Genomic DNA, 14,028 nt, shown 5'->3' on the forward strand with positions numbered 1-14,028 from the left:
AAATACGTAAAAATTAATTATATATAGCAAAACTCATATTTATTATATGCATTAAAATATAAAAGACAATACTATGTTGTCTAAGTTTGTTCCTTCAATTTGATCGTTCATATATTTTATTTATTTATTTTTACTTAATGGTTAAATAAATAATTATTAGTATTGATATTTTTTTATTAATGTTTAAAGATATTTAAAAAATATTAAAAATAAAAAGTAAACAAAAAATACAATTTGTACTAGGGGCACGTACAGTAATAAAATCTTGGCATCATGGTAGGCTAATAGCACTACCCTTAAGATAGGTATGTGTAATGAGACAAAATGAAAAACTGTGAGAATTTTATTAGTAGAAGTGAAATTATTTAGGTTAAGATATTTTATTGAATTTTGAAAAATTAAAGATAAATGATTAAATAAAAATATTATAAAGTTAAAAATTTTTTTGAATATAATATTTATTTTTGAAATTTGAAGGAACTATATTATTTGTTGTGTTTTGTTTTAAAATTTGGAAAATTTGTATGAGTTTTTGTATTTGGACAATATTAGATGAAAATATTAAAATTTTGAAATTAAAAAGTAATTTATATTTGAGTGATGTTTGGAAATAAAATTACTAAAAGTTTTGAGGTTCTCAACTCTTTTGCCAAACAAGGCTTAATCGTGAAGTGTTTTAATATTTATGAGAATATTTTACCTTAATTTTCTCAAAATTACCATCGTTTTTTGGCCAGCAGACCATCAAATTTTTCAGCTAGGATGTAGAACAGGCCACTGAAAAGGGTTTTTTTTTTTATAGATTAATTTTATAGTATAGTATAGAGTTATTTTATTTTAAAGTTGGTGTATAGAATACACCATCCACATTACTTACATGGTAAGATTTGATTTATAAAATTTAAATTTGAAAATATTACTTCTAAATCAAATTATATCATGTAAATATTTTATTAAATATATTATCTACGTCAGCTTATAAATAAATTTTTCTTATATTAAATGCTGCAATGAATAATTCAAGTCGTGATCAAAGTCTAAATTCGATCTCAAAATATTAGAAGATAAAAATTTTTATTTATAAGTCAGTATAGATAACTCATATAATAATTACTTAGAGCACTGGTATTGGTTTAGTCAAATGCCGGCATATATAAAAATTTTGGTTTTATATTAGTGAAACTCTCTGCATTAGAATAGCCAAAACTTAGAAGCTCCACATATAAGCTACAGTTAATCTAAACATTTCTCCATCTTTAGCTAGACATTATTCATATCCAAAACACATATTTAATTCCAAAATATTTATATCTCCAATTATTAATTAACATTATCAATAATAATATTAATTCACTGATTTTTGTATGGTTATTAATATTACTATCTATAATTATTAATTAACATATGGTTAGTATAGTTGTAAAATATATAAAAAAATATATATTATTATTAAAAAATAATATTATATTAATATTTTGGTTAATATATAGATAATCTAATGTAGGATTATATATTGAACGGTTTTGATTTTAGGCAAAAATAAAAGTAATTAAAAAAAGCCCAAGTCCATCTCACACAGAAAGGCCGAAGTATGGAGGTGGCCAATTGCCCATAGAAGCCCACTAGCAGAGAGAGCCAGGCCGAAACAAAATCTGTGCGACAAAGACCAAACATCCTCTGCATTTCCCCAACAGGGTACCCCTAGCACACCTGCACCCTGCACCCAAACCTTCTTCTCTCTCCCACCCTGCGAGAGCCGAGCGACCCCACTCTTCCCACGCCATGTTCCGCCGAGCCACCGGCCTCCTGGCCCGACGCTTAATGTCCTCCTCCGGGTCCAGGGCTAGGCCATACTCGACCGATCTCCCGGCGGCTCCCACTGAGGATTCAACCTTCGTGGAGGCCTGGAAGAAAGTGATACCAAACATAGAACCCCCCAAGACCCCTCTCTCCTTCATGAAGCCTCGTCCTGCTACTCCCTCATCCATCCCTTCCAAGCTCACCGTCAATTTCGTTCTCCCGTATGCCTCTGAGCTGTCCACCAAAGAGGTCAGTCAGTCTCGCCCACATTCTTATTCGTGAGTTTGGTCTAGTTTAGTGTGGATTTTTGGGGCTTTAGTTTATGTTATATGAATTGTTGGGGGTGTCGTTTTATTTTTGATTAGGTCTGGTAGTACGGCCTCTGTACTGTGAGCATTTGTTTTTTTAGGTTTGGTTCTTTTTATTCGGATTTTGAATGGTCTGCGCTAATTTGTGTGACTGTTGAATATCGCACTCATTTTGTCGATTAAACATAGATCTATTAACACTTTTTGCACAAACCCATCTAATCTCATTATAACTCGTCCAATCAATATAATTTTCTCAAACTTTTAGATAAAATATAATAATCAATTCAATATTTTTAAGTCACGAAATGAAAATTATATTCTAATAATATTTTATTAAACTTTTACGGCATCGGTTGTGAAAATCTAGGTTTTTGCTAGTTTTGACTTTTGAGTTCGAATGGCACGTTTTGACTCGTATTAGGATTTCCTAGCACCAATCAATTTTTACCATTCGGGAGAGATGGACGAAACACCACTGGACCAGCTGCATTTTCGGAGATAGAACAACTTCGGATATCAGAAAATGTCTTCTGTTGGCCAGCCTTTAGGTGAAGTGCTCTCATATGATTACACAGTTAAGATGAGATGAAATAAGATGTTTCGTTGAAAGTTGAATAAAATATTATTATAATATAATTTTTTAATATTAATTTTGTTTTGAAATTTTAAAAAATTGAATTGTTTATTAGATTTTGTGTAAGGATTTGAAAAAGTTGTAATGATGAGATGAGATGAGATAGTTTAGGTTTGGGTAAACAAACGAGGCCTAAATAGCTACTTAAGTTTGGGTTTTGATGGCCTTTGCTTAGTTTTCTCTTTTCTGTTCATACTCTTTCTAGGAACTTTTGAGGCACATTTTTCATTTTTCTTTTCTTGGGTTGGGGGGAGGAGGGACCATTTCTTGAACTCAGAGAGGAACTGTAACTCCAGGATAATCTCATAGAAGAATGCTGGGTTTGAAATCATCTCTTTAACTTTTGTATTTCTTGGACGTTACCTGTGTCGCGAGTAGAGAAACTCATTGTTAACAATGATTCTGCTTTCGTTATTTTTGTAGTCATTTTTCTGTAGTCATTTTTCTTTCAGAACTTTCTAGCTATTTACAGTCCAGCGTATCATCTTTTGATACATCGCCAGTCTTGTGTATAGGCTTCCAGGAAAGGTTTTCTAATTAAAAGCCAAAAAGTATTGTTTGCTATATGACTCAATATATTTCCTTTGAGTGACAACATATGAAGTTTATAGGTACACTGACTTAAAGAGTTCACTTGGATGTTGTGTTTCCCATAGTTTGTTTTCTTCTATTGCATATTAAACTTGTTTGGATTTTCAGCCTTGTTTCTGATTTAAATTTAGTTTTGATTTTCCTCTTGAATCTCCCCCAGTGAAGTTGCTTACAATGTAGACCTAATGATTATGCCCCCCTCTCAAGTTGTGACCTGTACCCTTTGAAGAGCAAATATTGTGGATGCCTTACCTATATGTAATATATATAATGTGGATACCTTTTTCACCTTTCAAAAAAATCAATAATCTTCTACTAGTGTTTTGGATTTTCAATTAGGATATAAGTGGTTGCCGAGAAATTGAAATGAATATTTGGGAATTGAATGTTACCATAACAAAAGAAGTGATGGTTGGCCTGTAGAACTATCTTGCTCATGATTTCCTAAAATTTTCTTGGGTTTAAAGCAATGAAGAGTCATTTGTTGGCGGAGACATTTTTTACTTTGGGGATTAGTCGAGAACCAGAGCTTATCTAGGGCAGTAAAAGTTTTCGGATACCCTGTCATAAAAATAAAAAAAAGGAGTCATTTTAAATTCTTTAAATGACTCAATTTAAACCCTATATTCCCGTGTGCTTGGGCTATGTCTATCTCTATATCAATAAAATTTCTTCTTACTTATAAAAAGAAAATTAAACCCTATGAAACTCCAAAAATTGAATACTATATTTTTCTGCATGAAGAGTATAATCCTTGTACGGGTTCACCTGAAGGAAGTATATATTAATTCTTTCTTTTTTCTGGATAAGTATATATTAATACTAGCTTGTAGAGTATAAGGCTTTTACCCAGCGCTTGAAGGAAGCTTTGTTGCCCATCATTGTAGCATACCGTTCTTGATGTCAGGTTGACATGGTCATAATACCAGCAACAACGGGGCAGATGGGTGTTCTTCCTGGACATGTAGCAACGATTGCAGAGTTGAAACCTGGCGTCTTGTCAGTGCATGAAGGGAATGAAGTGAAGAAGTATTTCATCAGCAGTGGCTTTGCTTTCATCCATGCGAACTCATATGCAGATATTGTTGCCATCGAGGCTGTCCCTGTTGATCAAATTGATCCAAGCCTTGTTCAGAAGGGACTTGCAGAATTCACCCAGAAGCTGAGCTCGGCCTCAACTGACTTGGAGAAAGCTGAAGCTCAAATTGGAGTTGGTGTGCACAGTGCTCTCAACTCGGCGCTGACAGGCTAGTGTTACATATAATTGTGCCTTCCCCCCCCCCCCCCCCCCCCCCCCCCCCCCCCCCCTTCCCTTCTTTTCTCTTGATTTAGCGATTCTCTCACTTCTTTGACTTCTTTAAGGCTACCCCCCATTGACGCTTTTGATTTGTCTCCTTGAACCAATACTACTCGAGACATTTGGTTCATCTACTTCTGTGTTGAATGTGGGGTTGGTGGAAATAATCTTTGAATATGTATTCTGGCATTCAAAACTTGGAGCAGAACTTCGAGGAACAAGAAAAGTTTCCTTTCTTTGTTTCTTTTATTCATCTTTTGGTTTAAAGACCACATCACCTACGCTGTTTTTGTATAGAACCTGTTCATAGGCAATGCGCATGAGGAACATGGTTTAAGTGAAGAAAAGTGTTACAATTACAAAGAGATTTTACAAAAGTAAATTTACAAACTAACATAATTTTATATGATACGTTATATTAATAGTTTTATAATCTAACGTACCATATTAACTTACTGAATTTACTTTCATAAATTCTTTCTGTTAGGAAATTATAAACTTGCCCTTGGAACTCAATAATTTATAAATATGATTGGACAGTGAACAACATGAGAGGATGCTTTTCAAGTCCAAATCGTTTTCAGTGCATAATTGACATGTCATTTTTTTTTTTCATAAGTAATATTAAATTTTATTAATGTAAAGAATGCGTAAGTCAAGTAGACTAAGATTATACATGTGAATACACCGTTCTAAGAGCTAGAAACCGTTGAACTCTAAAGCCATCGCCCACATGTCATCAAGCCCCATTATGTGTTATGGTTTTTAATTCCAAGTATATGTAAACAAACATTATGAAAAAGAACGATGTTTACAATCTCATGCATTGCAGCTGTTATCGTCGCGTTACAACTAAAAAACTATAAGTTTATATAGATGTTTTACGTATTGAAACTGACAAGCTCGTAAAAAATCATTTAAAATTAAGTTATATTAAAGTCTTCTTATATTTTGAATATATAGTAATTGATCTTGAACACGAATGAATTCAATCAATAAATATTAAGTTTATAAAGAGAATTATAATTTGTTCGCATCAAATCCATTTTACGATATGTATTTAGAATATAATTTTCTTTAATAATATTTATAGATCTAGAATATTTTAATTTAATCATAAGAAAAATTTTATTTTCAAGTTTGTGAATAGAGCAAGTCTAGTAAAATCGTTACATGACATAATTTTATTTAAAAAATAAATTTTAATTCATGAAATGAACAAACATATTACAATCGCTTAAGAGCATTGACATTGGTTTAGCCAAATTCATCTTCAAATTTGGCCAATATCAATATTTTTTTACATTTTTCTATTCCATCAAAATTTAATCCCCACAGCATTCATTCTCTATATAATAATAAAATATTATTAAATTAATAAATTTTTTATTTAATTTATTTTCTCACATTTTGTAATTCTACCAATTAAATGTTAATAATAATTATATTCTAATTAGATTAATATTAAAAAAAGTATTATTAAATGTTAATAATAATAATTATATTATATTACATTAATATTATTATATTATAATTAAATTAATATTAAAAAAGTATTATTAAATGTTAATAGTAATTATATTCTAATTAAATTAATATTTAAAAATGAATTATTAAATGTTAATAATAATTATATTCTAATTAAATTAATATTAAAAAAAATATTATTAAATATTAATAATAAAAATAATTATATTATGTTATATTAATATTACAAAAAAGTATTATTAAATGCTAATAGTAATTATATTCTAATTAAATTAATATTAAAAAAAGTATTGTTAAATGTTAATAATAATTATATTATATTCAATTAATATTAAAAAATATTATTAAATGTTAATAATAATTATATTCTAAATGTTAAATGTTAATTATATTCTAATTAATTTAATTTATTTGTTTGGAATGAGAAATTAATATTTTAATATTTGATAAATGAATAGTGATCTTCCATCTTTAGCCAATCACTATAGCAAAACTCTAAATTAATTTAGATTTGCCCAATCCAATATGAAGAATTTTTGAACTAAATTATGTAAAATTTAACCAAACAACTTATTTAGCCAAGCCAATATGAATGCCTTAAAAGTTAAGTTTGATATTAAAAATTTAAATTTTTTTATATAAATTTTATATTTATTTATTTTTTTAAAATTAATTATATAATACCTACACACTCACAATTATAATTATAATTTCTTATGATCCAATTACTCTAATCTTTGACAAAAAAGAATTGATGAAATTGAAAATAACATAACCAATTAATTAAATACAATAAATTCCCAATTGCGTTGTCACGATCCTAGGGAAATACTGTCCCTTGGATCTTCACGTCGTGGCGCAGTCGTGGCACGTGCAATAATTACGTTGCGTGCTGCACCAAGTAGGCCCCACGTGCTTAGTGCAGGTGCTGACCGGGCGACACGTACGATGTATGTGGGGTCCAGAGATAAGGACACCAGTCACCAAGTGGGCCAAGTACAGAGAACCAGCACGACGATGCATCAGATGGGTCCCACTTTTTAATTTGTTTACGGGAAGTGGGACCCAGGCCAACTCAGCTCCAACGTGGCGGTTGTTATACTTCTGTTTGTTTTTAGTTATTTTCTCAGGAAAATGAAGTCTTTATATACGCCCACTCTTCCCGTTCACTTACCTCTCTCTTTTCCAGCATCTCCATTATCATTCACTCTTCTTCATCGGGGAGCCTTCTCCATCATCTCCAAGAGCCGAGAGTCTGCATCGATCTCTGCATTTTTTTCAGCATGAGATCGACTATGTCCCCTTTCTTGGTGGTCGGCGAAAATCACGACGAGCCCGGCCACTTCCTTGAATCTTGTTTCCTTTGCCGGAAACCCCTTGGTTTGAACTGCGACATCTTCATGTACAGGTTAGCTTGCCTTTTATTAGTTTATTTCTTTTTTTTCAATGAAGAAGTTCATATACTACTTTTTGGTCTTCATATCAAGAACTTTATTTCCAATAAAGAGAGTCTTGATTTGATATTCTTAAACAAGCTCTTCCATAGCCCGAAGTACCTAATGATTACTTGGATTCTAATGGGTGCATGGGAAATTTTGCAGAGGGAACACACCGTTCTGTAGCAAAGAGTGTCGGAGAGAACAGATAGAGTTTGACGATGCCAAGGAGAAGAAGAGCTGGAAAATGTCCCCTCCCACTTCTTCTTCTTCCTCTTCCTCTGCACCAAACAAGTCTGTAAGAACGGGTGCGGTTGTGGTGTCCTAGTGATCTCTACCAAGGAAGAGGTTCCACGCGAAAGTTGGAACTTTAGGACTCGAGTCTCAAATCTTGTAAAGCTAGCCATGAAGAAGCCGAGGGCATGCATGCATGCGTCTTTGACAGCCCGAGATTTTGCATATTCAATGCATAAAATGAAGCCCGGCGTAAATGCCTGGTTTTGTGAAAATTTGGGTGTAATCGATGATCTCTGTTTAAACTTTTTTATTTTTTCTAAATTTTTTAGGCGATGATGTATCAAAGACACTTTTGCATGAGTAATCTTTACTCTGTAAATTTGAGTTTCTTAATTCCTTCAAGAATCAAAATCCATTTGTGTAGTAGCAGAACTCGGGCTTTATCGAGCTTCAAAACTCAAAAATGGAAAAAGCTATGCGCACAAAACAACAGAAATGCATAGAACTGTCACATAAAAGTAACTTCCCATCTAAAAAACCGTTAAAAGTAACTACTTTTTCATCATTGGCGACAAAGTAATTTCAGGATGCACAAGTCATCGATAAGGAATTTCTAGTAAGTGCACCAATAATAATTTGTAGTATCATTCTGCCTTTTAAGATGACAAGAGGGTCAAGATCTTGAGGGTCCTGAGAGAAATAGACAACTTTTACTTGAATTTTAAATTCGGCCAAAGATTTTAGAAGATCTGGATACCCTTATGTGCTCACTTTCATAGATTTCCATCTTTTAAATTCTAATCTGTAGAAGATGATGTATTGCGTTAAATTCCTTCTTATAACAAAAGTTTTGTTATTCGTGAAGCAAAAATGTGTTGGGTGAGCTCTTTCCCATGGATGATTGGATTGTAGCGGACGGTTTTCATGCATAATTAATTTGCTTTTACTTTTATTACTCGTGGACAGCAAAACGGAGAAACCTATGTAAAAGGAAACAAGTGTTCCACTACATAACCTGTACACAAAAGGATCGTCTCTTAAAAATTGCTAGCCATGACTTCCTTCCAAAACATACTTCTCTTCTCAGTGCCGGGTGATGATCAACATAATCCAACTTCTTTTCTACCATATCCGATGTTTCTGTCCATGAATTTTCGTTCCTTCAAGGTCATAAATCTTTGCTGGGGGTAAAACTATCAAGGAACTTGGGCTCTCTGCATGATCATAAACCTTCTTCTACTTACACCCTCCACATGCTCACCCAGTTTTGACAGCTGGGTCATCCGCCTTTTCCATGATTTTGATGCCTCCATCGTCTGATTCAAGTCAATCGGATGATCATTTTCAAAGGACTCGAGACTTCTCTCACAAGGGTCATCTTCGTCGGATTGTTCGATTATCTGCTTCAGTCTCTCTACTACCTGACTCATCGTTGGCCGATCTTTTGCACTCTTTAATAAGCAATTGTCTGCTAACTTGGCAATTTTTCGAGCAGCACTACTGGAATACTGGTTTTCCAGCCGAGGGTCCATTATCAATCTGAATCTTTTACCATCAGCAGGGAACCGTTTCACCCATTCCAAAAGTATCTGTTCTGCCCTTGGGTGGTTTCTTTCCACTGATCTCCTGCCTGTAAGAATCTCATACAGTACAACACCAAAACTCCACACATCACTCTTAATTGTCAGATGACCAGTCTCAATGTAATCTGGAGCAGCATACCCGTGTGTTCCTACCACCTGATCACCACAAATGTTCTAATAAGCACCTCAACAGTATATTAGAGTTGTTCCAACAGAACCTCACTTCTCTTCTAAGCATGTATCACTTGACTTTAACATACAAGACATCAATCCACCCCAAGTAATTCTTAAACATCTAGAAAATCATTAGTATCTTCCAGATAAGTGTAACATATTTAATGGTGAAGGAATCCAATATATAAAGTAAGGTCTTTTTAAGGTACTAATATGTTCTCCCAAACACACTTTGTGGTGGGGGTGATAGCAGCTTCTCATAATACCTTAACTTACCTGCTTACAATTCTGAGGATGCAGTACTCATTAGCGAGCATATAGTATATGAAGATAGTTATCCCTTTTTCACATACAAAACATGAAATCCAGACTCATGCAACAAGCAATGGCCGTGAAAGAATCACTATTGAAATAGTACCGCATCTCAAAATCCAAGGGGGCAACCCAAGCACACAGGAAAATGCAATATACAATATGAACCAGCCAACTAGGTGGAAGAAGGGACTGAATATTCCATAAAATCTAGAAAATGGGAGAAACAGAAACCATTGAATGGAGCCATCAATATCAATACTAATTGGCAGCAGTACACCCAACACTCGGTTTAGGGAAAGGAAAACCTATGACATGATTGGTCTGGGTCACAGCTCCGTTGTATTTGCTAAACTTTGGTGGACACCCATCAGTATGGCCATTGAAAACAGCAGAAAACTGATCCAAGTTGGATCAGTGCTTTGCCATATTGCTGGCTTCACAATTTCATTCCTGAATTCTAAAAATCATTTCTTAATTACCTCTTCCCGTTGATCAAAAGCATCCACCAGTGCCACACCAATAGCAGATTCAGAAACTTAAGAAATTCTTGTGAGGCCTTATCAAGCGAGGAAAATATTATGTAATTTGATTTTTAGTATTATCCAAGAGGGGTTTTTTCCTGATCTATTTAATTGACTATTATATTTGGGGGGAAAACACTTCTGCTAAGTGGCTTTCTATGCTTTAGAACCTTATATATCATATACTTCGACTCATTAAATAGTTACCAGTGATGCAACCTAAACTGCTAATGAAAACAATTGCACATGACACTTACAGCTGTTGAAACATGAGTTCGCCCAGCAATTGGTCCCTCCCTAGCAAGCCCAAAGTCAGAAAGCTTTGGTTTGAAATCCTCATCCAACAAGACATTGGATGTCTTGAAATCTCGGTATATTACCTTCAGCATGAGCATAGTGCATGTAAGTTTAACAATAATGAAGGGCGAACATGAATCTTTAAGATAACATGGGGTAGAAGGTATAATGTAGAGCTGATTGTGCAACAATGACTACCACAGATTGAAAATTTATGAGCGTATTTTTACAAATCAGAGAGAATCTGTAAAATGCTAAACTATCTGTTGCAATCAATCACAACATCGTCAAAAGCCAGCAAATGTTTTTTGGGGAAGTAAAAGGCGAGTGACTGGTATAGGAACTGTGCTAAAATTCCACAATCATGGCCACAAAAAGTAATATATACTAATCATATTTTGACTCACATCTGCCAAAGCTACAGCACATACATGGAGAAAGCCTGGTGCTGGGCAAAAGGTTAGGGAGTTCAAAGAGCCATGGTTATGGTTCAAAAGGGGAAAACTGTATTGCTGTAGGTACTTGTGTAGGATATTAAAATGCAAAATGATAGTTTTCAGAGCAGAACCTGAACTTCCAATCCCTCATGCAGATAAGCTAGTCCTCGAGCAGCTCCCAGCACTATCTGTAATCTTGTTTTCCAAGGAAGCACTGTGTAAGCCTTATTGAAAAGATGATTCTCTAAGCTTTTGTTTGCCATGTATTCATAAACAAGTAATCGCTGGATCCCACTTTTCCTGTCCATAGCACAGTACCCTATGAGTTTGACGAGATTTGGGTGCTCCACAACACCAAGAAATTGAACTTCTGCCACCCATTGTTTGTGGCCCTACATTGGAAACAGCAAATTAGAAGAACCATTCAGAAAAACAAAATCGTTATGTAATCACAACTGAATGTAGGGAACGTTAAGAGCATGATTATGGAAAGAAACAACAAGAGCAAGAGAGAGGAAGAAAGATCTTTCATCAACTGGGCAGATGGTTTTTTTCTTTTCTGTTTCTTTCAAAAGATTAATTTTCCCTCTTTTTTTCTTACGTAAACACAAGGATGGTCTATCAACCCAATTTTTCCAGGCAGAGGGGCTCTTCAGGTCTAAAATATTAAAAATAAATAAACTTTTGAGGTATAGATTTGTAGGATCATCCAAGACACATCTACACTGGCAAGAACACTGACTTGCAAAGTGTGGCTCAGTGGTAATGAAAACAGCAGAAACTGAAGGTATTTTGACATCTAAAAGTTGGTGGTATCCACAAGTGCCCATAGGTCCGTGCAAGAAAAATAGGTGGTTACAGGAATGCTGATGGAAAATTACCTAAGCTCAAGGTTGATGACAAGCTGCCACTTGCATAGAGAGTAATGTCACTATCTACTTAGAAGTTGACAGTTGATTGCATAAGCGCTTAGAAGTTTTTACAAAAAATGATAATGGCAAACTCTGATTGGCCCTAACACCCATTCTCAACTCTCAGGAGTCACAATTAATTAGAAAACTACTTTCCATATACTAATCAAGGTTTATACCGAGCATAAAACATGACATGAAAAAACCTCTAAAACACATCTCATAGAATTTACCAAGTCAATAATTCAATATTATTCTATCGAGCATTTGAGCATTTACAATAAGCATGAAGCCAACAGTATTATTAAACGAATTAAAAGAGTATGATTCCTCATATTGTTTAACAGACACTAATATTCTTACCTGTAATCCGTCCTTGTTGAGCTTTTTAATTGCAACCACAATTGGATCGCCCTTGCCCTCAGCATGCTTGATTGAGCCTTTATATACACTCCCAAACCCGCCTTCCCCAATCTTAAGAAGCCTACTGAAATCATGTGTCGCCTGTTGGAGCTCCAAGTATGAGAAGACACGCAAATTATGAGCCCTCTCCTCATACAGTTGCGGTATACTACGCGGGGAATATGCCGAACAGGAAGACTTAGTGGTCCTATTAGAATAATCGGATTTTCTTTGCTCTTCCAACTCTGGTGCTGATCTTTGTTCTCTGCCTCTGGATTTGTCCTTAAAGTAGTAGAAACACTTCATCGCGTGGAACTTAACAAGGCCCTAAATCGTGGAACTTAACAAGGTCCTGAATCTGAATGTTATCTTGTATTGGATCAACCCATAAAAAGGACTGCAACTGAACAGAAAAGTACAACTAAAAAGCATCAGCATCCTGTGTTGAGCGAAATGAGAGAGAGAAAAACATATAAAGTAAATGAAAAGAGTGAAATAAAGTGAAACCAAATGGACTGAAGAACGGCATCAGAACAGAGGAAATTAAAAGGTAATTGGCTCTAAGAATAAGTGTGAAGAGAATTGAAAAATGGAAGCAAACGAGATGTCAAGGCAAAACCAAGTAGACTACGAATGACCCTGGCAAACTGAAGGAATAACAAACGACAAAGAACAGCCAGATAGGGAATTGGTCACAAAATAGGAGCAAAAGCCGGCAGAACGAAGGACACCAAAACAGAGAAAATCCAGAAGGCAACGCAGTAAAGCTATAAACTTTATCACCGACTATAAAGAAGATGCAAGTACAAGTTTTTAGTCCAGGAATTCAGGATGACCATATTAAAAATTAAGCCAGCCCAGAAAAGAAACACGAAAAAACACCCGAGAGTTGAGAAATAAAAAGAAGTTCTAGTAACTGTGTTTGCTCGAGAAAGGCGTTTACCTCTGTATCGTTTTTCATTTTCTGTGGTGTTGGGGTGGACTTCCATAGATTTCTTTTCTTGCTCTTCTGCTCTCTCTCTCTCTCTCTCTCTCTCACACACACACCTCAAATCTGGATAATGAATGATCTGTGCTCTCTGTCAATTCTGTTTGGTTTACTGAGGGATTGGCCTGGAAAGTGAACTAGGAATTACCATATGGTATAGCCTGTACCCCTTCCCTTTGTACTGTTTTTTATCTAGAAATTCAGCAAAGGAATAGAGGATCAACATAAACGTCGGTTCTTTCAAAGTTGCTACTTACTTGACTGCTGATAGAATATGATCTTGTGAGAAACAAGGCCAGTATAAAGGACAGACAATTAGGTGTCGAGATCAACTATTCCCTGTAAACCCAAATTTGACACTTAATTTCTGGTGACTTTAACCTTCCTACTCGTGATGTCTCTTTGTCTTCTTGCTTTAACTCAGATTAAAATTTTGGAAGAAAACGCAGAACGTAGACCATGGATTCAGCCAGTTTGCCCTTTGTTTTATTAGCATGGCTCTCTCTCTCCCTCTCTCTCTCATGAAAATTGGAATTGTGTGACTGATATCAACATTAAAACGTATCAGCGCCTAAGACTAGAAAGATAGAGTTTGACTCACTGTAG

The 14,028-nt window shown here is 34.6% G+C and overlaps 2 protein-coding genes across 3 annotated transcripts; one reads left to right on the forward strand and one right to left on the reverse strand.

Annotated features, from left to right (window-relative positions):
* The first annotated feature begins 1,671 nt into the window (after positions 1 to 1,671).
* LOC122294987 (ATP synthase subunit delta', mitochondrial-like) lies at positions 1,672 to 4,886 on the forward strand. The gene is made up of 2 exons (XM_043103987.1): positions 1,672 to 2,049; positions 4,244 to 4,886. Exons 1-2 carry the CDS (start codon positions 1,783 to 1,785, stop codon positions 4,586 to 4,588), a joined length of 612 nt encoding a protein of 203 aa, XP_042959921.1. The 5' UTR covers positions 1,672 to 1,782; the 3' UTR covers positions 4,589 to 4,886.
* Positions 4,887 to 8,713: 3,827 nt separating this feature from the next.
* On the reverse strand, positions 8,714 to 13,967 carry LOC122293405 (probable serine/threonine-protein kinase PBL19). Of its 2 annotated transcripts, XM_043101969.1 has the most exons (5): positions 13,378 to 13,966; positions 12,396 to 12,837; positions 11,253 to 11,513; positions 10,645 to 10,767; positions 8,714 to 9,533 (listed from the first exon to the last, which is right to left on the reverse strand). In XM_043101969.1, the coding sequence occupies exons 2-5, from the start codon at positions 12,738 to 12,740 to the stop codon at positions 8,991 to 8,993; spliced, it is 1,272 nt and encodes a 423-aa protein (XP_042957903.1). In that variant the 5' UTR covers positions 12,741 to 12,837; positions 13,378 to 13,966; the 3' UTR covers positions 8,714 to 8,990. The 2 variants fall into 2 exon arrangements, with proteins under 2 accessions (XP_042957903.1, XP_042957904.1); XM_043101970.1 differs by lacking the exon at positions 10,645 to 10,767 and having other exon boundaries at positions 13,378 to 13,967.
* Positions 13,968 to 14,028: the final 61 nt, after the last annotated feature.

The sequence above is a fragment of the Carya illinoinensis genome, chromosome 14 (genome assembly GCF_018687715.1).
Source record: "Carya illinoinensis cultivar Pawnee chromosome 14, C.illinoinensisPawnee_v1, whole genome shotgun sequence".
Lineage (NCBI taxonomy): Eukaryota > Viridiplantae > Streptophyta > Magnoliopsida > Fagales > Juglandaceae > Carya > Carya illinoinensis.

What these genes read in the sequence shown, in the direction of transcription:
- LOC122293405 (XM_043101969.1), bottom strand. Translation starts at nt 12,740, where the DNA reads ATGAAGTGTTTCTACTACTTTAAGGACAAATCCAGAGGCAGAGAACAA. An exon ending in ATGAGGGATTGGAAGTTCAG is followed by an intron (nt 10,768 to 11,252) that starts GTTCTGCTCTGA and finishes CTCATGCTGAAG; the next exon opens with GTAATATACCGAGATTTCAA. An exon ending in GAACTCATGTTTCAACAGCT is followed by an intron (nt 9,534 to 10,644) that starts GTAAGTGTCATG and finishes TGTGGTGATCAG; the next exon opens with GTGGTAGGAACACACGGGTA.
- LOC122294987 (XM_043103987.1), top strand. Translation starts at nt 1,783, where the DNA reads ATGTTCCGCCGAGCCACCGGCCTCCTGGCCCGACGCTTAATGTCCTCC. An exon ending in CTGAGCTGTCCACCAAAGAG is followed by an intron (nt 2,050 to 4,243) that starts GTCAGTCAGTCT and finishes TCTTGATGTCAG; the next exon opens with GTTGACATGGTCATAATACC.